Consider the following 25542-nt stretch of genomic DNA (forward strand, 5'->3'; position numbering starts at 1 on the left):
TGGCAACCAGAAGCCTTGAAAGCAGACTACGGAAAAGGTTTATGTTCTAAATACAGCCTTCTTAATTTAGGTTAATATTTCTGTCGCTTTGCTTTTTTTAGTCAAACTTTCATTTCAGACTTAAAATTATACCAGAATGTGATGATTAATATGCTGAGAGGGTCACCGATATTTATCATTAATTTAATTCCATGACTTTCCTTCATTGCTACATCTATCCATCTATATGTGATGAAATGAATCTGTGATTTACACCTGAATCAAGAGATATGATCAATAATAAGATGACATCTTTTTTTTTTTGGCACGCGGTCACACAATCGACCAAAACTGCCTCTGCGATTGACTGGTTGATCACGATCGACACATTGGACACGCCTGTGCTAGCGAGTATTGTTATTGCCTCTATGTATGCGTTTATATAGCATTGATGTATCAATATTCATTATTTTGAGAGAGATAATTGGCACAATTCCCCCCCCTCCTTATTTTCGTTACCATGTCACCAGTATTTTTCATTCTTGTGTTCGCTTTGAGCTGGGGATTTTTGTGGGTGTAAATGATGAAACCAAGCATGATTTATTTGAACATTCAACAGGCGTAATTCTTTCGCTTTGTCTTTTGTTATAAAGTGAACTTCAACTGTAGTGTCAGTAAAGTATTTTAAGCAAGCAACATTTTTTATTACTCCTTGCTACTAGAATGTAAGCACCTTTGCATCCTGTTATTGTGATTTTTGTGGGCTCTGCTAGACAAAAGTGCTGGAGCAAAGGAGGATATGGACTGTTTGTATAAGAGTAGTTGAATCTGAGAGTTTAGATCAAGTCTGATTCAATCGGATCCAAGTTTTTTTTTGTTTTGTTTTGTTTTTGTTGCTGTCATTGGACCAAGTTCCGATCTCAAAAACCAGATCAGGAAACCCCCACAAGAGAACATGCATTTGTTCCGACAATTTATTCAAAGCACTTTTACTCTGTCGGGTATTGATTGGCGAGTGTGGGATACCAAATATTCTTTTTCCATGATGTCTGCCAGCAGACGATCAGTCAATACGTATTGTCAAGTAAAGTGACTGCATTCCTCAGCAACAGTATTAATGTTCTATAATGAAAGTCATAATGATGAATGGTAGGCTTGGGTTTGCCACCAGCTCCTTTTTTTTTTTTTTCAATGGACATGCTGGCTTAACTGTGTTGGTGGAAGATGCTTTGTGGGAAGGTGAAGATGCCTATATTTGTGGAGCTTTCCTCTCACACACCCACTGGTACAGCTGCTCCAATGCTTTGATTGGGCTAGGTATTTTTGCGTACATTTACCATCATGATGACTTGAATAACTACCACAAAGTCCTGCAGACACAATGGAGAGTACATTTTCACTGGTTAAAATACAAGTGTTTGTAAAAATAATCTAATAATTGATCCATCCACAAAGAAAAAGCTCTATTGAGGAACACTTGATGCAATATCAGAAATGTTTGCAGCATTTTTTTAAGGCCTCCCCCACACACCGAGGGATGTGGCTGAATGCAACTGAACTGGACAATCGCAAATAAATTACAGTAGGTGACTCACACCCACACACCTGGCGATTGAGCCTTGCAACACATACCAACTCAATGGAACGGAAAAATGATGACCCCTGTTGTTCTTATATTGTAGCAATGTTTTGAGGTTACATAATGTACTGTATTTTATATTTTAATTGAACTGTCATGGTATGCATGTAGGCGTGTGCATGCTCGTCATGCAGGATTCTCAGGTACAGTATTTGTCAAAGCTTTTGTTTGCTTCCAATTCGAATTCGGGTCAGATGGCAATTGATCTTGCTCCCCCTCCCTCAACATATACACACTTTTTTTGTTTTTATAGCCTCATAAAGTGAGATTTTTAAGATGTATATACTGTACATGTTCAAGGACAAGGCATACTGCTTCTCTGTGCCAGTCCAGAAGAACTTAGTTTTCATTTTAGTTGCACTAGTTGTCTGAAGATAAAAACAAGTGCTGACAGCTTGAAAAGAGTGTCAATTTGCCCCAACGAGACCGTTTAGGATTACTGTATGTGAAGCCAGATTACAACATGTTAAGCCTGTGATTCCCAACCAATGTGCCCCAAGAGCTCTTCTGGTGTGCCGCAGCAAATTAAGAAATTTCACTTATTTGGTCAAAATATAATTTATTTACAACAGATATATTTTTGTTCATCTATCTACCGTAATTTCTGTTTTACAGAGCGCACCGGATTATAAGCCTCACCGAGTACATTTGTAAACAAAATACGATTTGGTCCATACATAAGCCGCACCTGTGTAAAAGCCGCAAGTGCCCACATTGAAACTCACGTTGAAACATGAGATAAGTTAGGGTTGGATTGCGGAAGCTACACAGTAGCAACACGGTAGCACAGCACTAACAGAGTCAGTTGAAAAAAAAAAACATACTGGTAAAAATCACTGAGACACGGTAGTAACACAGCAGCAACACGTTAGCACAGCGCTAACAGCGCCGGTTAAAAAAAAAAAACGTACCAGTAAAAATCACTGAGACGCAGCAGTAACACAGCAGCAACACACTAGCACAGCGCTAACAGGGCCGGTTACAAAACAAACATACAGATAAAATTCACTTCCTCTGCACATACATTCCACTGGTCTCACTTACATTTTCCGCTCCAGTGCCCCCTTGCGGCTCTTAGGAAAAAATGCACAAATTAGCCGCAGGGTTGAAAAGATGTGAAAAAAGTCGCGGCTTATAGCCCGGAAATTACGTCAGCAGCATATCATGACAGACAGAACAAATAAATTCTATTTGATGGCAGAAAGTGCATAATTGACTTGTGTATCTACCTTTTGTGAGATTTTTGTTTGTCGGTGTGCCGTGAGATGTTTCAAATGCAAGATATGTCCCTTGCCTCACTAAATGTTGGGAATTACTGTGTTAAGATCTTGAGCAAAGCCTGTTACAGGAATGTGCTTGAAACCTAGCCTGACCATTTTTTTCTTTGATCATACTAATTGGAAGCCATGTATATTGTTGCACAGAGAAGCAGATCACACGCATGCAAGGAGAAATGTCAAAGTGAAGGGGTATGCAAACGTTGCTGCGGCCTTCACCTCAGGTTATATGTGTGTGTGTGTGTGTGTGGTGTGTGTGTGTGTGTGTGTGTGTGTGTGTGTGTGTGTGTGTGTTGGGTGGAGGATACGGACTTGCATTTCCAACAAGGTGGTTTGCCATTTGTTTTGGTCTTTGGTCTCAGGAGCCTCCATTTCCAAATGCCAAGTCCTTAGGGATTGGGTACTGCTGCATGCCCTGTTTTCAAGCATACGATCCCCATTACCTACCTCTGTCTTTAATGGCGAGAACACAAAATGTAAATTCTCTATCGCAACTGTACTGTGCATTCGTGATCTTATTGTTCATTGAGGAACAGTTTTCATAGCTCAACGGTATAAAGCAAAAAATATAATTAATTTCCCAAGGCGTATTTTTATATATATATATTTTTTAGACTATTTTCACTGTATTCTGCTCTTTCAAGGAACCGTAGCAAAACAATATTTGGTAGCCCACACTTGCTAATCAATGGCCCAACAGAGTAAAAGTGATTCGCCTAAATTGTCAGAACAAATGCATGTTGCCTTGTAGGGGTGTCCTGATCCGACCTTTGATATCGGAAAGTGGTCTGATGTCGGGGGAAAAAAAACAAGGATCAGGTTCAACCAGACATGATTATGATATTTGGGACAGATAAACGAGTCTAATTGACTATTTATATTTGTGGATATAATGATCAAACATAATAAAACTGCATGCTAAGGCTATTGACGTTGTCATTGTTAGCCTCAAGCTAATATTAAAGTTTACAGCTATAAGATCACTAATATTGCTGTCAATATCGCCAGGTAACCAGCCAAAAAGCTTACTGGGATGACTGTCTTAGTCAAAAATTGAATCAGCCACAACGCGCTTCCTTTTTATTTCTACGCTTGCGCATCAATGTTGTTCTGGCCTGAAAGGCAAGTTGTGTCTCGAAGTTTTTGCCTCACATTCTTCTTTAGAGTTGATACTGTTTTACGACACGTTCACTGTCGCACTGAGCACCAATGAATGGCATGCAAATATTTGGTTTAAATTAAGACAGTTCTGTTGAGGGTTTTTAACAGCTACAAACTATTCTAAATGAACAGACTATGGTATTTTTTAATTTCAAAACCCCACATGAAAACTATTGTAAACCTGACATTGTCAGTTAAAACATTCTTTTGATACAGCCGTTGAGTTGGATCTAATTAGCAGCGCAACAATCGATTTAGCAATGACAAATGAATTATCAAATTATTAAACTTATTTTGGTAATCAATTAATTGTTCGAAGATGTTTAACTTATGGATAAAATTGTCCAAATATTTTCATTTAAACAGTGAATTTTTTCTTGCGCTCCATGAAAGACAGGAAAACAATGATAACAATTTCAAGAGTCACAAATAATTAAAAAAATTGAGCACAAAATACATTTTTCTCAGATGAATCTATTGAATAATAATTTCTAAGAATATTCAATTAGTGGCAGCCTTATATCTCGTTAGATTATGCCAGAGGGGAATAATTTTATGATTGGTTGGTTCATTGCCAAAGCTAAAGTTAGAACTTATTTTGGCATACTTATGAAATTCCTTTTTGTATCTATTTTAAAAAGCCATTCATCTCCTCTTGATCTTGGTCACTGACTAACCCTTTAACCTACTTTTAATCACTTTCTGTACCAGCATGGTGACGAATGGGCGCACTGTACGTGTGAAGGAAAGTCTTATCAACTGCTACAGCTGCAAAAACATCCCGTCTCACCGGTGGAGCGAGGTTTTGATGTCCACTTGTGGTATCGTTTTTTTTTTTTTTTTTTAAAGATTATCACTATTTTCAAAATTACGTCATGTGGAAGCTGATGAGGGCTTGATATTATGGATTTTATTATGTAGCTGTACTGATTGCTGTAGATGTAGAGCAAGTCGCTTTATGGTAACACTGAGCACACGATCACGATATGACCTTACAACTTGTTGAACACACGGAAGTGTTTTACCTTTGGACTTTTGTGGCAGTTGGTTTGTATTTTTCAAAATAGAAAAAAAAACGAGGGGTAAAGAAAGAGAAAATTGCAGTTTTAGAGAGCCACCAGTAGTTATAACTTTTAACATTCCATTTGACTCTTCATAGTTTGATAACTGATTATATCTTGAATTTTAAAAAAAGCATCTTTCTTTCTTTAATTTTGAGAAAGTTGTAACTAGGGATGCATCTCTGTGCCAGTACTGTACGTTTGAATTTATGCTCCAGTACTACGACACCAGTAACACTTTGTTAGTCTGACATATGCGGTACCTTTCAGGTAAGAGCCTGAAGTCAGCTGTCAGTCACTTGTAGCTATTTTAGGTAGACATTGAGGATAACACATTTAACTGACTACAAAGTACGCTTTGCGAAATGGATACTAAACTGTTTGGGCATCGAGAGGTGCCTCTCTTGCTAGTTGTAGTGTTGGGCCGTTTGGCAAGTCGTAACTTTCTTAAGGCCTTTTGCATGATGATATAGAAGAATGGCCCAAATATTGTTTTGAAGGCCGGAAAAACACAAACTTGCATGTTGTTTCATTGTAGTGATCTTTGTGCGAGAGCAACTGTTCAGAGTTCACCTGACCGGCATACTTGGTTTGTTTTGGTTTCACTCTGCTAGGATAGTTCTAGGAAATGTTGATGGATACTAACTGGGCAGGTATTGTCAGCAAGGTTTTTACACACTGGGTTGAGTTTTTTTTTTTTAAGTGTGTTAGTCATGTGTGTTGTATATTTTTCCATGAATAATCTTTATACCATCACGGTAACTACTTACTTGGTGTTCACAGTACAAACTGGTTCTTATAGTTGTGCCAAACACAACTCAACAGTCTTTTTTTCCAGTGCTCCCACAAAAGCATGCCGCGTACAATTACACTACAGTCTTGAGTTTGTTGGTCAATTTCTGTAAAAAGGTGTTAGGCATAAATATAAGATGGTGTTAAATTACCCAAAAGAGTACAGCGTAACCTCCACATTCAAGGGGAATCTGTTTTGTGATGCAGATTGTCCTGCATTATATTGTTTTTAAAGAACAACCTTTCCTATACATAAATAATGTTAATACATTTGTTCCAGTTTTCACTGTCAAAATTGCTATAACACTTCAGGCAAAATGTTTGAAATTACATATACAAGTATCAAGTTAACTTAACCACTGTATAATAATACTAAATGAAAATCAAAGCTACTCACTCATCCTTTGAAGGCGATTCACAAAGAAAATGGAGGCGTTTTATTGATATTGCTGAAGTTAATGCGACCTACTTTTCCAGAAATCTTTTTTTTTTTTTTTCTTTCTCAAATTTATCTTTCATGACTCTGTTTTGTAACAGCAACAGCCACAGCGCTACAAATGCATCATAGGTGTATTGAATATCTGTTTCCCATGAGGGTTGACCTCTGCTGCAATGTGTTACCGAAACACGGAATGCTAAAATGGAAAATTGTTGCGTAACATAGCCTCGTTTTCGCGTGGAGTACTGTTGGTGACATGCAGCTCTTTTGCCAATATGCAACACATTTTAATAATGCTAATAGTAGTAGTAATAGAACAGCATCCCCGGTGTGCGATAATTGAATATTTATGTGCAGAAACTTTTTTTAACATAAACACAGAGTTTGTGGCCAAATCTGGAGCAGGGGGGCAACTTGCACCTGCAATTAAAAACAATAAAAGTATTCTTTTTTTTTTTTTTTTCTTCCCCCAAATACATTGTTTTTGAAACGTTTTTTTTTTTTTCCTGAAAAAATGGGCAAAGACTAAGAACAATTTAGTACTAATTTGTTCCTATATAGCAGGGGTGTCCAACAAATTTTTGTCACGGGCCACATTGTAGTTACTGTTTCCCTCAGAGGGCCGTTATGACTGTGAAACCATGAAAATGTTTTGCCTCATCATATTTACACGGGAAATTTATGAGCTAGTTTTGGAATTAGAAATCAAGGTTAATCTGTAAAATATTGCTGATGCTTGGGTACACAATACTGCTTGCAATATCTCAGTGTTAACATTTATGATATGACAATTTGATATTTTGGTATAGATTTGAACAAAAATCCTGGAAGTTCATATTCATAATTTGCCTTCGCGGGCCACATGAAATCATGCGACAGCCCGGATCTGGTCCCCGGGCCTTGTGTTTGACACCTGTGCTAAATAGAATTGAGCCCCCCCCCCCCTTCTCCAAACTTCCTAGTTGTCTAGACTTTTTGGCCATGGTTAATATGGTGGCCAGGTGCATGCAACCTGGGCACTCAGCATGATTTGGCCATCCCCTACTTTAAGAAGTGTAAGCTGCCCTTATTTCATGAAGTGGCTATGAGGCGCCACCCACTTAATAATAACTTCGCCCATCACAACCACAACACAGTTATCCATAACTGTATGCCGACAACCTGAAGAAATATAACATCGCTGTAGTGTTATGTGTTTAGTGTAAGTTGTGCCAAAGTGTCCCCGCTGTGCGTGCCGCGAGTCAGCGGCGAACCTGATGACAACACCACCCCACAGCAACCTGCTGGTGGTCCGAAACGATGACGCTAGGGCAGTCAGCCACAAAGTCGCCAACTGCGATGTGGATGATAAAGAAATAAATCATCCCAGGGTTCACAGGGCATTGTACTCCCGTGGTGCACTTGAGGCGGCCTCGTGCCAACGACCTACTGAATTTTCACATCGGCAGGGAAAATTGCCCTGTAGTGGCTGCCGGTTATTACACCCTGAACGGGAGGGTACCTGGCCCCCACCGAGTGACTCTCTACTCCCCGTTAGTCTGTGTGGATCTGGGAGCGAAGGAACGTATTTGATTGACAGCCGAAAGGTCTGCGGGACTTGGTTTTCCGAGCATTCGACCAAGGACACAGCGTCTGAAAACTGAAAAGTCTTCTCAATTTTCGAGCATTTTGAAATCTATTATATATACTGAAATTCCCGGCCTACAGCACTCACCTGCTTATAAGCCTCACCCAGTGCATTTGTAAAGCAAGTACCTCTTGGTACATACATAGGCCGCAGCCGTGTAAAAGCATTGAAACACGAGATATTTAAAAACATGGTACACAGCGAGTTTAGCGCTAGCACCGCCGCACTAACAGAGCCGATTTAAAAAAAAAAAAAAAAAAAAAAACATGTAAAAATCACTGAGACACGGCAATAACATGCTAGGGCTAACAGGGCTGGACCGGTAAAAGTCACTTTCTCGGCACATATATTCCACCAGTCTCGCTCTTACCTTTTCCGCTTGAGTGCCCTCTTGCGACCGTTAGAAAAAATGCAGAAATTTGCCGCATCGATTGCATCGCTTTGAAAGCGTGTGAAAGAAGTCGCGGCTTACCGGACGGAAATTACGGTATTTGCTGATATATTTTTTTATTTGTCATTTAAGTTTGTCAGGCTTGTTAACAATACTCTGTGTCAAATTTACAAGACATTTTTGGGTCATTTTACTGCTGTATCTGTGCCTTGCCAAAGGGCAGCACATTTACGTGTCCATTGCCACATCCTCTCTAGTTCGATCTGTCCACAGCTGACAAAGGAGTTTTTTTTTTTTTTTTTTTTGCTCATATTCTTCTGCAAGTTGATGACTTGAACAACCACGCTGGCAATCACTTGGCCACACCTGCCCCTATTTACATTATTTAAGCAGTTTGTCCAGTTGGAGTTTTTCGAGGAACACCTACTAAAGCTGGGAGATGAATCGTTTTAAACAATGAATATAAGATTATTAGATTTTTTTTTTTTTGTCCCATCCCTTAGTGTGTGCATTTTTGGGAACAGATTGGACGTACTTTACAAAGCAGCCAGATTAGAGGCATTTCTGATCGGCCTCGCGACTATTTTTACACAAAAGCAACTTGCCTGCTAAGTAACAGATATGAGCAGTCGTATTCACATTGTGAGCCGTGTGATAAGATATAGTAGGGGCCCATTGGAAGGAAATTGTAAAATAAACCACTTTACATCACCAAAGACATACACTGTAAAATTTAGACTTTGATTGATTTATCGCTATTTTGGAATCTTTTGACCGCAAGGTGTGTGCTTCCAACATGCAAATATTTTGTTGAGCTCGCAGTGCCTCATCTGATCTACTGTACATGAGAGACGTCCATGAGATAGATGGAGGCTGTCTAACAACAGATGGCTCATTTATGATGTGAAATTATTGAACATTGAAACTGTTAATTTATGATGGATCATGTTTACATAATGTACAATGTTTGATAGTTTTGCAGCTATTTTCAGATTACTTGTATTTAATAAAATTATTTCTATATGTGGAAGATGAATGTAAGTTAACGCTGGGAACAGAACTTGCTAGAAAACTGTTTAAAAGTTTACTTGGTATCAGGAGAAATAAAGGCTGAACGGCAAAACGAGCAACAGTAATGTCATTGTTATTCACTTTTTCTAAAAGCAAAGGGGGGAAAATTGATTAAAATTAAAAAATCGGGTTTTTGATTTGACTTCACAGCCTCCTCAACCAGGCTTTTCGTTCACCATTCCTTGAACTTTCAATGCAATTTTTTCTTTCTCTCGATTTTACTTTTCGTGCAATATGATGAATGGATTAATGAAATATATTTTAGTTACAGGCGGCACGGTGGATCAGCTGGAAAGCGATGGCCTCACAGTTCTGAGAACCCAGATTCAATCCCAGCCCTCCCTGTGTGGAGTTTGCATGTTCTCCCCATGCCTGCGTGGGTTTTCTCTGGGCACTCCGGTTTCCTCCCACATCCCAAAAACATGCAACGTTAATTGGACACTTTAAATTGCCCATAGGCGTGATTGTGATTGTGATTGTCTTCATGTGCCCTGCGATTGGCTGGCAACCAGTTCAAGGTGTACCTCGCCTCCTTCCCATTCTCAGCTGGGATAGGCTCCAGCACTCCCGGGACCCTTGTGAGGATAAGCGGCTAAGAAAATGGATGGATCGATTTTAATTACATTTTATCTGCACTCTATTGTCTATTATTCCTAAATGTTTTGGAGTGAATTTTGGAAATTAAAAGAAAAAAAAAGGGAAAAAAAACAGCTTGCGATCTTTATCCGTCCTGTTGATAACCATTGTCATTTTCTTATGAATAGTTCGGTGTTTCGCCTCACGCGTTCAGACTTGTATACGAAAACCTGCTGCGTCATGAAAATAGGAACGAGGAGTTTAGTTCATTATTTGGACCAGACACATATTTGTACAATCAAAATGATCCTAATAAATAACCGGATGCCGTATTGTGTAATTTTAATGTTATGTATCTTATAGAGGCACGGTTTACTCTTTACACCTGTTCAATCTGATTTATAATGATTTACATTTTGTTTGAAATTTACATAGTATTCCATCCATCCATTTTCTTAGCCCCTTATCCTCACAAGGGTCTCAGGAGTGCTGGAGCCTATCCCAGCTGTCAACGGGCAGGAGGCAAGGTACGCCCTGAACTGGTTGCCAGCCAATTGAAGGGCAGATGGAGACAGACAACAGTCACACTCACAATCACACCTTGGGGCAATTAATGTCGCATGTTTTTGGGATGTTGGGGGGGAAACTGGAGTGCCCGGAGGAAACCGACGTAGGCACGGGGAGAACATGCAAACTCCGCACAGGTGAGGCCGGCATTGAACCCTGAGCCACAGAATTGTGAGGCCAAAGCGCTACAGCTGCGCCACCTGCCCCATATACCTTGGTTCTATACTGTAATATCATGTGAATGTGTGTCTCGTGTTTTCATGAAGACTTGGTTGTGCAACTTGGGGATGGATGTGCAACCAAATGCTTTAGAAATATCTGTCTTGTGCAAGCTGCCCAATGTGCTTTCTTTGTGTGATGACATCGCTTAAGATTCAGGTTCGAGTGACTTGTTTTTTACAGAATCTTCTTTAGGCTTGTTCTGAGGATGTAAAGAACTGGTCCGGACTTCTTCTAGCTTGATTAACTGGGATATTTTGGTATTTTCTCAAATGCGTCCTTGTTTTTACTGATGCAAAGCTACAGAACACTAATGGAAATCAGTTTTCTTTCCGAAGCACCCTGAGGAGTTTGTGCACTACTCCATCTGTATTTAGAATGCAAAAATAGCATCATATTGTTGAATTTTTTTTTTCAAGACTAAGCCATCTAGAGACAGACAAAAACAACAACAAAAATACACTGCTTCAAATACCCATGGATTTCAAACAAGTGAGGCATGTCTAATACATGATAAATTTTTGCCAGTGGTAATTGTCTGCGGAAAAACAGCATGCTAAATTTGCCATGTCATTCATAACCACATTTGATAATTGTGAATAATTATGCATGTATTTGAGGGGGTATTATAGTTTGGATTGTGGAAAATCTAATATAAAGGATAATTTTGACCTGAGGTTACAGAGGAAATGTTCACATACAAATTCTAGTTTATAATGATTCGTTGTTATGACTGTTACACAAATAATTAATGCATCTAAATTTGTAAAAGGGTTGTCTTCAAACAAATGGTTATGCATGCAAATGTGCACCTTTTTTTTTTTTTTTTTTTTTTAAGAGTAAAAGCACACCCAGGTCCCATTTTCTGTGGCTAGTATGGAAGTACTGTGACAGTTGGGCTTTGTCACATGTCAAAACCATCCGCGGATGTTGTTGTGTGGTCGTTTAAAAAAGGACTCTATAATTTGTATTCTGGAATAAAATGTATTGTTTAGTTCACAGGTGGTACGGTGGCACAGCTGTAGAGTATTGGCCTCACAGTTCTGAGGACCGGGGTTCAAATCCTGGCTCTGCCCGTGTGAAGTTTCCATGTTCTACCCATACGTGCATGGGTTTTCTCCGGGCACTCCGGTTTACTTCCACAACCCAAAAATATGCATTAAATGGGCACTCTAAATTGCCCCTAGGTGTGATTGTGAGTGCAACTGTTGTCTTTCTCCTTCTGCCCTGAAATTTGCTGGCAACCAGTTCAGCATGTACCCCGCCTCCTGCCCAATGACAGCTGAGATTGGCTCCAGCACTCCTGCGACCCTCGTGAGGATAAGTGGCTCAGAAAATGGATGGATGTTTACTTCACAGGTGTCAAACTTACGCCCAAGCGGCATATGCGCCCCGCTGCATGATTTTATGTGCACCACGAAGGCTGATCGTGTGTATCAACTTCCATGATTTTTGTTAAAATCTGTACTAAAATTTCAAATTGTCATATCATAAATGATACCGTTGTGATATTTATTTATTTTTCTTTTAAACTGAACAACAGTAGTTGAAAAACCCATTACCCTTGATTTCTGATTCCAAAACTAGTTCAGAAATTTCATGTGTAAATATGATGAGGTGGTGAAAGATTTTTATGGTTTTACAGTCATAACTGCCCTCTGAGGGAAACCATAACTACACTATGACGCGTGACAAAAATGAGTTTGACAGCTTGCAGCTTGAGACATGTTTGTGTTTTACCCCTTCACGAATTCCCTCTTCTATAAACCCATGATGAATGTATTTTTGCTAAACAAAATTGTATATTTTATCCACTGGTTTGCATTATTTTGAGCTTCCATTTTCCAAGCCGCTTATCCTCACAAAGAAGCTGGAGCCGATCCTAGCTATCATCGGAGAGAAGGTTAGGGTTAGGGCTAACCTGAACCCTGCACCCTGAACTCTTTGCCAGCCAATCGCTGGGCACGTAGAGACAAACAACCATTCACACGCACCGTGACACCTCAGGGACAATTTAGAGTCTCCAATTCATACATGTTTTTGGGACGTGGGAGAAAATCCATGCAAGCACGGAGATCACATTCAAACTCCTCACTGGCAGGGCTGGGATTTGAAACCTGGTCCTCGGAACTGTGAGCCCAACACCAGTCGCTTCACCGTGCCGCCTGCATTACTACCATCATATCCATTTTATAGACCAATCTAACATAACCTACGAGTGTGTCAATTCATACACAATGTTGGTTTAAACAATTGTTTATCAGGGCATTAAGTCAATCTCAACTGGACTGTTCTGGTTGTCTTAGAACCAGCTCATGCACCTAGGTTAGATAGCAGAGCTGTAGCCTGAGAAATGGATTGGAAACTCCCCTCTTTGCCTTTTTGGTATGTACAATGACAGAAGTAGAATTTTCAAAGGCTCTGTTGTAAATAAGACCTGTTGTAATCTTACAGTTGCTTTAATTATTGGCTGATGAATGTTGTTTACCATAGCTGGAGGGCACAGAAATAAGTGTGATAAACTCTATTTTAAAAGTCTTTGACTTCTGACAAAGTGACCGAACGCTGAGCGATGCTATGTTTTAGTAGGGTGCTGTCCTGTGGCCATAGTGATTACCTCGCCACTCTTTTCCCAACCATAACATCAGTGTGCCTGTCTGGGTGGCTTCTAAATGCTGTCAATAGCTTGGCTGGGTTGGACAGCTTTAATAACCATGGACATACTCAGCCTAATCCATAAAAGGCTTTACAGTCAAATCTGGGAATGACTAGACTGCCTCATCATGGCACTGTGTCTTCAGAACTTTGCATAACATATTGTTAATTGCATTGTCTTGACTTTTTGTTTTGGATTTTAACCAACCAAATAGTCAATATAGACTGTTGAGAAATGGAAGAAAAATCGGTTTTATGTTTGAATATATGTTGGATTGTCTGTGTTACACTTTTTTCTGCTTAAACACTTTCCTTAATTTCGAGATCTGATGCTGGTGGTGATGACGGCGCACTGAAATTTCCCCATTTTCCCACTTGTGATTCCAGACGCTCCCTCCACTGAGCAGCAGAAACTTTTCACCCAGAAACTCCAGCAGTGCTGCATGCTGTTTGACTTCTTGGACTCTGTGACGGATCTGAAGAGCAAGGAGATCAAGAGAGCCACATTGAATGAGCTGGTGGACTATGTGTCCACCAACAGAGGAGTGCTTGTTGAATCTGCATACCCGGAGATCACCGCTATGGTCAGTATTCAGCGCCTAAGGGGACTGACACTATGTTCAGCATATACTGTACTGTATCTTTAAATTATAAAACAAAACCAGAGTTTGTCAGATAGTGGCCTCCATTCAGATTGAATCCAATTGCCTAATGCATTGTTCAGATAGTTAATAAATGCTCAATCTCAAACAGACACCCACAATGACTGATTTCACCATGCAGAGCAATAGCTTTTTTTTTTTTTTTTTAAATAAACATGCACCGCCTGCAGAGTAGACATGGGATCTGTAAAACTTTTCTTCTTCCGCAAGCAAAAGGCTGTAAAAGTAATAAAACTGAGGTGAAAAAAACTTAGGTTTGAATAAACTAACTGCTTTTTACTCTCCTGTTTAATAAACAAGCACTATGTTTCCTCTATATGAGGAAATATTGTTTTGTTTATTGTTTATGTGGTTACTTGGTGTTTATCAGTGTTCACTATAAAGCTTAAAGTGTGTACAGCGAGAGGGAGAAGTGTGTGAATGCTTGGGAATTTCTTACATTTCTGCATGAATTTGTCAAAAATGTGGTCTGCTCTTCTAAATCACAAGAGTAAACAAAGTCTTCTTAAAGTATTAGGAGACAAAACAATAGGGTTTCATATTTTTTATAGCGCATAACATGCAAACATTTACAGGACAGGGGAAGAAAAAGTAAGTCAACCTCTAGGTTACATTAACAGTCAGCACAACAATTTAACATAGTCTCTTGTCAATAACCATCGCCTGTCATGTATCATGCTACACTCAAAACAGCTCCCCTAACCTAACCTACAATTAAGAAATGTTGGAGATGTTCATCAGACCAGTTAGACAAATTTTGATTGTGGAAAATGTTCAGCACTGTTGGCTAAGGAGTGCCCGTCACGTAAAGATGACTGCAAGCGCACAAAAATATCAACAAAAAAAAACAGATTGTCAGTTTAGGACCAGCAACTGACAGAAATTACTCCCACATGCCAACATCTCTGCCAAAATGCCATATGTAAAAACATTAAATATGGGGTTCATGGAAGAAAACCAAGTTGGAAGCTGTTGCTGTCTTAAAGGGAAAAAAAATACATTCCTGCACGTGGGAAGTTTTTTTTTTTTTTTTTTTTTTTTTAAAGAGCACTCTGGTATTCCACAGCACTCCTGTGAACAGATGAAACCAAATAGAATTGTTTGGGAGGAACACACGATGCCATATGTGAAGAAACAATGGCACGGCACACAAACGTCAAAGCCTTATCCCAACTGTTAAAGCATTTTTGAAGGAGCAATCATCCTATGGCCGTTTTGTTACCTCGGCCTTAACATATTTCTTTCATCAATGGCGGGGTTTCACAATTTTATCAAGATATTTTGCAGGAAAGCTCAAGGACATTTGTACAAGAGTTGATGTTCAAAAGTGTGTGGGTTTTGCATCAGTGATCTAAAAAAAAAGCACACAAAAAAACAAGCAAATCATCAACAGAGATGCTTCAGATGAAGGTAATGCATGTTCTGGAATGGCCCAGTCAAAGCCCTGATCTCAACTTGATTGAGGTGCTGTGGCTTGACCTCAATGAGTTTATTCACATTTGACATCCAAAGAATTTTTCTAATATGCAAACATTTTGTAAAGATGAATGGTACAAAATTAATCCTGATCGTTGTGCTCATTACATCTTTAAATACTGGAAACGTTTGGTTGAGATTATAATTGTCAAAGGATGTATAACCGGGTTTATACTTTCTTGCCCGTCTTTGCATGTTTACCTGACGCTCTGTAACAATATATAAATGTAATTGTTGGTGTATGAGTTTACGCATACTCTATTCTTTTGATTTAGCTGAAAATTGAAGTGCATTTTAAGGTGAGACAAATGGTGAAAAAAAATTTAAGAAATCCCTCAGTATTCGCATACATTTTTCTCCCACGGCATGTATTATCAGCCATCTGACAAATATTCTTGCCTTACGCACCGTGAAGCACCCCGTGCACTCAAGGAGACTACAAAATGGAGGCTGATCTTGTCTACTGTCTAGACAGGTTTTGTCATGTCAGCAGTATATGGGATATACTGTACATGGACATTGCCAGAGCAATAAAAAAAAAAACCTCATTAATTTTTCATTGTGGCCAAAATACTAGAAATGTTTTACGTTGTTTTATTGTGTGTGTGTGTGTGTGTGTGTGTGTGTGTGTGTGTGTATGTATGTATGTATGTATGTATGTATGCATGTATGTATGTATATATATATATATATATATATATATATATTTGCTAATGTATGTTTAATTAACTGAAACATTGTTTTCCACAGATAAGCACAAACATATTCCGTACACTTGCACCGAGTGACAACCCAGATTTTGACCCGGAGGAGGACGAACCCACTCTCGAAGCTTCATGGCCTCATATCCAAGTAAGGATATGATTTTGATGCTGCGCTATTCTTTTATAGAACTGCATCCCGATGGGGAGGGTCTGTATTGAGGCTCCAGAGATGTTTTGGAATTTCCGAAAATATTTTTTTTTTACACCAAGCGTGTAGTATCTCTGCCCTGACATTGTTGCTAGGGACGCTAAGGCAAAAATCAGTCACAGAAGTCCACCATTTATTTTTTGGGGTTTTTTTTTTATGTCTTGCAGCTCGTCTATGAGTTTCTATTGCGATTTCTTGAGAATCCGGACTTCCAGCCCACTATTGCGAAACGCTACATTGATCAGAAATTTGTACTCCAGGTAAGCGGTCTTTTTTTTTATTTTAATTTTTTTTTACAATTGTCAATGTAGTAACTGGTTTTCCCAGCTAAATTTAGTTTTAGTTGGTGTGACATGTCAGAGCTATATAATTATTTTTTTGATCTCGCTCTCTATGAATATATCAACAATAAAAATATATTGTGCTTATCCATGTCACTGTTTCATTGTCTTACGCCATACGTGCAACTTTACAGGAAGTGCTACTATCCAAGGCCCGCACCTTGTTACATCAGGCAAAGCACGTCATTCAAAATAATGGCACTCTATCTGCAGTTTTAGTTAGTGCACAGGAATCCCTCACCCCAGAGCTCGACAGAAATCGGAGGGGCCTGGAATGTTGGCTTGGCTTCATCAGAGGTGCCGCGACTGATTTTCCATGATGTGAGCGTGTCGTGGGGGAGCTTTAAATAGCTGCCTGTTGTTTCGCTCTTTAGGATGAGATTAGAGGGCTGTGGTTGAAAGCAAATTTACAGGATGGATGGATGGAGATTTGGTTGGCAAGCGTGATTTGGGGAAAAAAGAAAAGGCACCCAGCGGGTTTGATAAATTTCAGCACAAATATACAAAAACGTATATATTCGCTGTAGAGAAAACTGTTCCACTTCTAAGAAATTATGTGCTAAAGTGGTAAATGAGGTTTTGGGATTGAACACTGATATTTCCTCAGGCACACATTTGAATTGCACAGGCAGTTTGGGCATCGTTATAATGGTTCATAATGAAATAATTCATACATTAATTCAGTGATTAACTCCCTTGCCACAGTATCCCAACTCATAGTCCTCAGTCAAGAAGACTTCATGGCTTGATGACATGATATTTTCAAATACTGTAGGTTTTCTTAAATTTGCGTTGAATTAGTTCAGAAGGTCCTCAACCATGTCACTCATAATTATACAGAATCAGTGGGAGGACCTCATCTGGGTGTCATTGGAGACAAAAGGGTAGTTGTAAACCAAGGAATTTTTCATAGGGTTGGATGTTCTTTCAGTGCTGTTCAGTACCAAATAGATCCACTTCCTTGTACTGGGCCCTCAGCCCGATGGTTGCGGAGCTTCAGAGGTCACGGAAATGCAAAAGGGCATTGCACGTACAATGACAAATTTTGGGGGGTGGGGGGGCCTGTGCATTATGCAGTCTTAAATATAAACCGTCAGTCGAGGTGCTGATGACACTCTAACAGGAAGATAGGTGCCATTTGAAGCTGAACCCGAAATTTCCTCTTGAACGCCATGACTCGTAATGATGACTCATCACATGTAATACTGCAAATAGATGCGAGATGACAGGTGTATCAAGTAAAGTTTGTATGCACCACGCATACACACTACTTTTATACTAGCAAATATATTTGGCACCTGGTTAAGACTTATACAAATTAGCGCAATGTATGTGTTAACCTCAAGATGGGAGACATGTTTGAAATCATGGTGGAGCCTCCAAAGAAACATCTTTCATTGTTAGTTTGCTTGGTGGTTTTTATAATGACAGTGAAGCAAATTTTTTGCTTGGTGGTTATGTCATAACAATCAGAAATGATAGCTTTTAATTGACTTTTTCATTTTTTCCTCTGTTGTCCTAGCTTCTGGAACTGTTCGACAGTGAGGATCCAAGGGAAAGGGACTTCCTGAAGACCATCCTGCATCGGATCTACGGAAAGTTCCTCGGATTACGAGCCTTCATCAGGAAGCAGATTAACAACATCTTCTTGCGGTCAGTAGAACACGTCTTGGAATTCTACTACTAATCATCGTGTGTTTTAGAGGCCCCAATGGAACATCTTAATAGAAACATAAACTGCACTAAATATGTTTAACATTTGCGTCGAGCACCATCCCTTTCAATATTCGAGCCAAAAAACAAAAATGAAAGCAGTTCTGCTGTGTTTCCTGTGTTGGACGTCACGTAACACTTCAACCTGATGCATTATTTCAATGTCATGTCTTTGCATTATTGCACCGAAAGCTCTTAATCTTGCAGTGGAGGTGGAGGCATCGTACATTCCCAATATGTTGATTCTTAACAGCTTCTGTTGCTGCGTGACAGTGGGATTTATATGGTTCAAACAGGGGGGCCCGTTGATGTGGTTTCCAACGGGCAAGGGTTGCAAAATGAATGCGCACACTTTGACCATCTGCCACGGAGGATAAAAATAGTACTGTCGTTGTCAAGCGCTGTATGTACAGTATGTACATACCAGAAGTGCGTAGACACGGGTTACTTAACACGAGGGGAATCATATATTCGTCAATCATGATAGTCTGCAGAATGGAAACAGCTGTCATTGCTCCAAACATTTTATTTAAAGTTTCAGCAAAACACCTTTTTCTCTTTCAGGGTTTTTCTTTCACCAACATCCATTGAAAAATAATACTTTTGTCAGTTTGCACTGCAAAGTGTAAATTTGCTTATTGCGTTACCAGGTTCATCTACGAGACTGAACATTTCAACGGAGTTGCCGAGCTCCTAGAAATTCTGGGAAGGTGAGTGTGTGATCGTGCAAGTACACGTAGAACTTCTTTCAACTCCAAGGTTTTGAAAATAACTTCAGATTTAAAGTTTTGGTGGAATTTATATTTGTAGTTGTCATTCTGGTTATATAATTGCTCTTAGTGAATAAATATTTCCTTTTCAGTATAACACCTCACCTTTATTCCCTTAGTATGATGAGTGTGTGTCTTGTCTGCAGTATCATCAATGGGTTTGCGCTGCCTTTGAAGGCGGAACACAAACAGTTCCTGATGAAGGTGCTCATCCCGTTACACACAGCCAAGGGACTGGCCCTCTTTCACGCTCAGGTAGGAATCAGAGTAGCAATGTTTCTACAACGCCATCTACTGGTTAATCAGTACACGATTATTGCTGAAACAGTTCATATTGGAAAGTATGTGTGGCCTTATAAATACACAAGTGCAATAGAAAAAAAATGATCCCTTTCACCGCAGTTGGTCTATCGTGCAGTTATGTCATCTTAATGCGATATAGCATTGTCCTGTGATATCAATGTGGACCGCTTATCTTGTCTTCCAGTTGGCATACTGTGTGGTTCAGTTCCTGGAAAAGGATCCAACACTAACTGAACCGGTAAAAAAACAAACACACACACACCTTGCCCATTCGTGGTTCACCGTTTGCTGACCCACATATTTGCGGCTTTTTGTTATGAAAACATGCATTTCAAATGCTATTCTGTGATACGTCTGACAATTTTAGTTTCGATATGACACTGTGAGTGTGACCAACATCGTCAGTAGTCACCTGCCTACACAGACAGTGTGTAGAACAATGTAAGCTCCTTCTGCTTACAGTTGTAAAATCCAATTATTCCTCTCTGCCTTGTGAGTGCCATCATATGGTAGCTTACTTACACGCTAATACATGTTAGCATATATGGTAACATTATAACCAGTGTGTTCAAGTGTACTTCATTGGACAAGTCACACAACAGTTGTGTGCACACAAGGCATGCTGTCCATTTTTGGGAAAATTTAAGACTTTTAAGTGCATGTTATGGTTAGAAAAATATGGAACATATCATACATAGGTATTTTAATACTGCATCCGTTTGCAGATTTTTATGATTCACTAGGGTGTAAGGAACGTAACCCCTATGAATAACAGGGGAACATTTTGTCAGTGTGTGGGGGGAGGGTGAGAGAGAGAGAGAGAGAGAATCTATTACTCCCACTCCACACACTATCCTGGGACCCTAAAATTAGTCGAAGTGAGAGAAATCTGTCATGCGTGTGTGCGCTCCAAACCACCTACACAAAAGAGGTGAAGATACTTTATTCACATAAAAGTCCCCAATGACTTGTCTTGTTTTATATTTAGGTGATTCGAGGCTTGCTGAAGTTTTGGCCCAAGACCTGCAGCCAGAAAGAGGTCTGTCCCTAAAAATATACGCTCATCTATCATAGCACAGAATCCCTTTTTTTTTAAAAAAAAAAAAAAAAAAAAAAACATTTCTTGATTTACTTTTCTCTGTGTATAAACAGGTGATGTTCCTGGGTGAGATTGAGGAAATTTTGGATGTCATTGAGCCTACACAGTTCAAGAAAATCCAAGAACCGTTGTTCAAGCAGATCTCCAGATGTGTGGCCAATCCTCACTTTCAGGTCGGTTTTGATCAAATGAATTTTTCTTTTGTGTATGGTGTCACTTTTTTTTAATTGTTCCTTATATGTACAGTTTTAGTATTGTGGGGGAATATAACGGTTTTGTGACAACCACTTTAGTTAACAACCCCATTGCCTCACCGACTCCCACATGGTGGTATGACAACATTGCTGATTTCCTTCCTTTGTCCCAACAGGTAGCAGAGCGTGCACTGTACTTCTGGAATAATGAGTATATTCTCAGTCTCATCGAGGAGAACATCGACAAAGTCCTCCCCATCATGTTCTGTAGCCTGTACAGAATCTCCAAAGAGCACTGGAATCCGTACGTACCTCTTAACATTAATGACTAACCGTGAGGTCCGTAACTTAGCATGGTTGTCTGTTGTTGTCCATAATTTGACGCTGACCCAAATGTTACATTTCAGGACCATCGTAGCTCTGGTCTACAATGTACTGAAGACGTTGATGGAGATGAACTGTACACTCTTTGATGAGCTGACCTCCTCCTATAAATCTGACCGGCAAAGGTGAGGATAAAACAGAACATTAGGAACATTGTTTTCATCCTGTCGGGTACTAGCGATGAAACGGTGTCAGTCTTACTAATGAACCGTAATATATTTGCCGTTATTCCCGGCCTACAGAGCGCACCCGGTTATAAGCCTCACCCATTACATTTGTAAAGGAAATACCATTTGGTACATACATACGCCGCAGCCGTGTAAAAGCCGCAAGTGCCCACATTGAAAGTGACAATGAAACACGAGATATTTACAAAGAAAAACGGTACACAGAGAATTTAATGCTAGCGCCGCCGCGCTAAATCTAGCCCTGCCGCACCAACGCAAACACTAGCGCCATACTAACGGGGCCGGTTAAAAAAAAAACAAAACAAAAAAAACATCCTGGTAAAAATCACAGACACGGCAGTAACACGCTAGCACAGCTCTAACGGAGCCGGACAGGTAAAAGTCAATTCCTTGGCACATATATTCCACCGGTCTCACTCTTACCTTTTCCGCTCGAGTGGCCCCTTGCGGCCGTTAGTAAAAGTGCACAAATTAGCCGCATCACCGCATAAACCACAGGGTTGCAAGGGTGTGAAAAAAATCGAGACTTATAGGCCGGAAATTACAGTAATATGATTAAAGAAGGTTTCACTTTTAGAATTGTAATTATCATTAGTACTGCAGTGAGAACACAGCTGGCTACCAGCAGGAGCGCAACAACACGAGAAATAGCATCTGCAGCTAGCAGGACAAGGCTTGGTGTGGTTTATAAGTAAAACTGTGCCAAACAAATATGCGTACATTGAAGATGACGCGCTGCGGTGACCCCTGAAAAGGAAAAGAAGAAGAAAAGTTTGAAAATCATTATTGCGGCGTTAACACAAAGCACATAGATTAGAATCTTGGTCTTCCGTTTAGCGTGCTAGCATCTTCTTTTGAATTGTGCTTCTGCAAGGTACTTATCTATTTGTTGCTTTGTTGTTATCTGTAAAATTGTCAACAACAAAACCGTTTAGTGTTTATGTGTGCCACTTTAACCCTTTGTAGTCCATATTTACTTTATTGAGATTTATAAGAGGAAAGAGCCACGACCAAGTAGCATATTTGGGTACTTGAGGTTTTTTTTTTTTTTTTTTTTTTTTTTTTTTACAGACAAAGAAACCTTTGCGAGGTAAACATTGTTTACAAACCCATGAACTGATTTGGATCAGAAAAAACATGCTTGAGATTGTTCCTAATAAAATGTTCAACTTCATTTCACGCGTACTGCTTTTTCTGCTTGGTTTTCAGGGAGAAGAAGAAGGAGCAGGAGCGCGATGAGCTGTGGCGGAAGCTGGATGAGCTGAGGCTCAGCAACAGCACTCTGAAACAGAACAACAGCCACAAGCTCCTCAGTGTCCAGAACAACAACAAGAGTAGCAATAATAATAATAATAACAACCAGGACAGGGCCGATTATGCTTCAAACATGGGTCACGGCAGCCAGTGAGAGCAACCCACGTGCCAAAAGATACTTCTGTGTTAGCTTTTAACACGCGGCTTTAATGGATTTGACGCCGTGTGCACGGCTGTCGGGAAAGGAATGAACAAAGATGGGGGGGGGGGAGACAAACGACACCTCAGCGTTCTGTGCCTCACAGAAAAGATTTGATGTTACTGGCAGTATATTGTTGAGTTGTCTGCTCTTGTTGTATTCAGTGTACATGTTCCATAGTCGTTGGGAGGGGGGAGAAAAATGACTTGAATTCAGCATCTCAGATTGTTTTCTGCAACCAGCTGAGTCGCTCAACAAAGATGTCTATTTTGTACTGTCGTCGCTGCCAACACTCGTGCGCCGACTTGAGAGGTGCGGGCAAACGCATTGTGGGAGTATCGAGGAAGGCGGGGCTACACCCCACCCTAAGACATGCTGAAATGTACACAAAAGAGCCTCCGTTAGTGATCTCGATCAAACCATCACGATCAACACACCAATCAAATATGTCTACGACTTGCTCTAGTGTGGGTTTTTTTGGAGTTAAATATTGTTCTTCACAGTTAGCTTCACATTTCAGGTCTTTTTTTTTTTTAAATCTGGGAGAAATCGTGAGCAGCACAGCAGTTTTTGCTATGAGTATTTACACTGAAGTATCGACACAGAGCTTTTAATTGACACCTTTTAATGCGGGTTAGGAACTCCGTTCATAGGTGCTTGATCATGTTGGGGGATGCTGAGATGCTGCCATAATCTCTTTCAGGTAAATGTATACATAGCCGTTAGCTTAGCATAAAGCGAAATCCACAATGCATCTGTTTTGTTTCAAACTATACTCAAGTGTCTGTGCCCCTGTTAAGTGTTTTTTGTTTTTTTTTTTAAGAAAATTAAGTTCCCCTTATTCAAAGATGTTCAGCACACAATATGGGATGTATTTCTGTCTTGTCTAACTACAGGCATGGACACAAGTATTTTTTTTTTATTTTGAATTATATCTGTAAAAAAATATATAGAAGCAAAAATAAGACATACAGTACTATATTTTTCCAAAATGTTTTTGTGGTTGGCAGTTCATTTTGAAAATGGACTCAGCGGGGACGCTAGGCAGGGATGATTGTACAGTATATTTGTCGAGCGGTTGTTTGTAATTAGGGATGCACCAATACTGTACCACTTTTTTCAGTACGAGACAGCAAAGCTAATTTATTTGCATAACGCATGAGGGGAAAAAAAAGGTTTATCATGAATTTAGAAACCTTCACATTTGGGTCACCGCATTTGGAAATGTATTCCATTTTTGTGCGGCATAATAGCTAAATACCGCTTCATCATGTTTGTTTTGAACCCTGCGGTCCACTATTTGACCCGAGTCAGTCGATCTCAGCGCCACAAGGACGTATATTTGAGTATTTACTGATACTGAGTATCGGTACTTGATGATGCCATTACATCTTGCACATGTGATGACAATGCCTTTTATATTTGAAACAAATATTGTTCCAAAACAAAAAGGTTTCACTTAATGTGTGTAACACAAGGTATTGGTAGAAGTGGCAGTAGAAGTATTTCATTTCCTGCAAGAGATTTGTCAGGCCGATAAAGTGGTATCGTACTATCAGAGTATTTTTTTTTTACAAGTACAGTTTCGGTCCTGGTCTTGGTGCATCCCTAATTTTTCTGCTAGTTTGGAGGTAACAGAAGGACAACGCCACTGTATTTAAAGGGGACCCATGGGGTTATACGACGTTGTTGGTTCATTTTTAAATGTAGTTGCAAAGTGTTAATGTAAATGTACAGTAACATAACAGCGGTCCCACTTGTAATATAAACGTTTTTTTTTTAATATACTGTCACGTCCATATGGTGATAGTTTGTCATGTGGTTGACAATTTTAGTAGAGAAATGTAGAGTTCTGCGCTCGGTCCGTTGCAGGCTGCTGGAATTTGGCCAATCAGATGAGAGCGGGCTTTTTGGGGAGCGAAGTCCTTGAAAAAATATTCCACTAAATCTATTTCTTTCCCCTCACAGGGTGTGTGGATGTGTGTATGTATGTGTGTATAGAAACGCACATACATATATACACACAGTATATTCTACAGTATATTATAAAGAGTTTTAAGATTCAATCGTAATGCACTGCTGGAACTGTTCAATCTTCACTGTAGTGCTGTTATTGTGCAGGAACGGGAACTTGTCAAAAAAGAAAAAAAAAAAAAAGAATTTTCCAGATTTCCTCTCATTAAGCTGTATTATGAAGTAGTGAAACGAAAATAAACACTTGGTTGTATTGAGAAGTAAACTTTACTAACTGTTCTTGCTCGTACGCTTTTCTCCTCAAGTAGATTTTATTCCTCCCCACCTCCCCCCCGCCCTGTGTTCATTTTAGAAACACCAAGATCATATTTGACATGCCTTTTCTTTTTCAACTTCAAATATTTTAGTCCTGGTTTCTCTGTTGCCTTCTTGTCAGTACAGCATTCCAACCTCTGATGTTTAAAGTAACTTTTCGGGTGTGAACGGATGTTTTGTAATCGCGGATAGATTTTTTTTTCTTTCTTTTGAGGTTTCTTCATAAAATAAAGTCCACTCTATCTTTCTACTCCAAGCATAAAACACACTTGTCTTTTTACTCCTGGCAGTTGTAGTACAGCAG

At 39.6% G+C, this 25542-nt stretch overlaps 1 protein-coding gene across 2 annotated transcripts in view; it reads left to right on the forward strand.

The window, feature by feature from the left end:
- Window positions 1-25488, forward strand: part of ppp2r5a (protein phosphatase 2, regulatory subunit B', alpha isoform) — a 30090-nt gene extending 4602 nt beyond the window's left edge. For both annotated transcript variants that reach the window (XM_061812116.1, XM_061812117.1), the window contains 12 exons: window positions 13842-14038; window positions 16343-16444; window positions 16672-16764; window positions 18368-18498; window positions 19209-19268; window positions 19475-19583; window positions 19816-19869; window positions 20620-20670; window positions 20784-20903; window positions 21101-21228; window positions 21332-21433; window positions 22706-25488. In XM_061812116.1, the coding sequence (XP_061668100.1) occupies window positions 13842-14038; window positions 16343-16444; window positions 16672-16764; window positions 18368-18498; window positions 19209-19268; window positions 19475-19583; window positions 19816-19869; window positions 20620-20670; window positions 20784-20903; window positions 21101-21228; window positions 21332-21433; window positions 22706-22904 (1346 nt within the window). In that variant the 3' untranslated portion in view covers window positions 22905-25488. The remainder of the gene's footprint in view (window positions 1-13841; window positions 14039-16342; window positions 16445-16671; window positions 16765-18367; window positions 18499-19208; window positions 19269-19474; window positions 19584-19815; window positions 19870-20619; window positions 20671-20783; window positions 20904-21100; window positions 21229-21331; window positions 21434-22705) is intronic.
- The last annotated feature ends 54 nt before the right edge of the window (window positions 25489-25542 follow it).

This window comes from Syngnathoides biaculeatus, chromosome 23, assembly GCF_019802595.1.
Source record: "Syngnathoides biaculeatus isolate LvHL_M chromosome 23, ASM1980259v1, whole genome shotgun sequence".
Taxonomy (NCBI): Eukaryota; Metazoa; Chordata; class Actinopteri; order Syngnathiformes; family Syngnathidae; genus Syngnathoides; species Syngnathoides biaculeatus.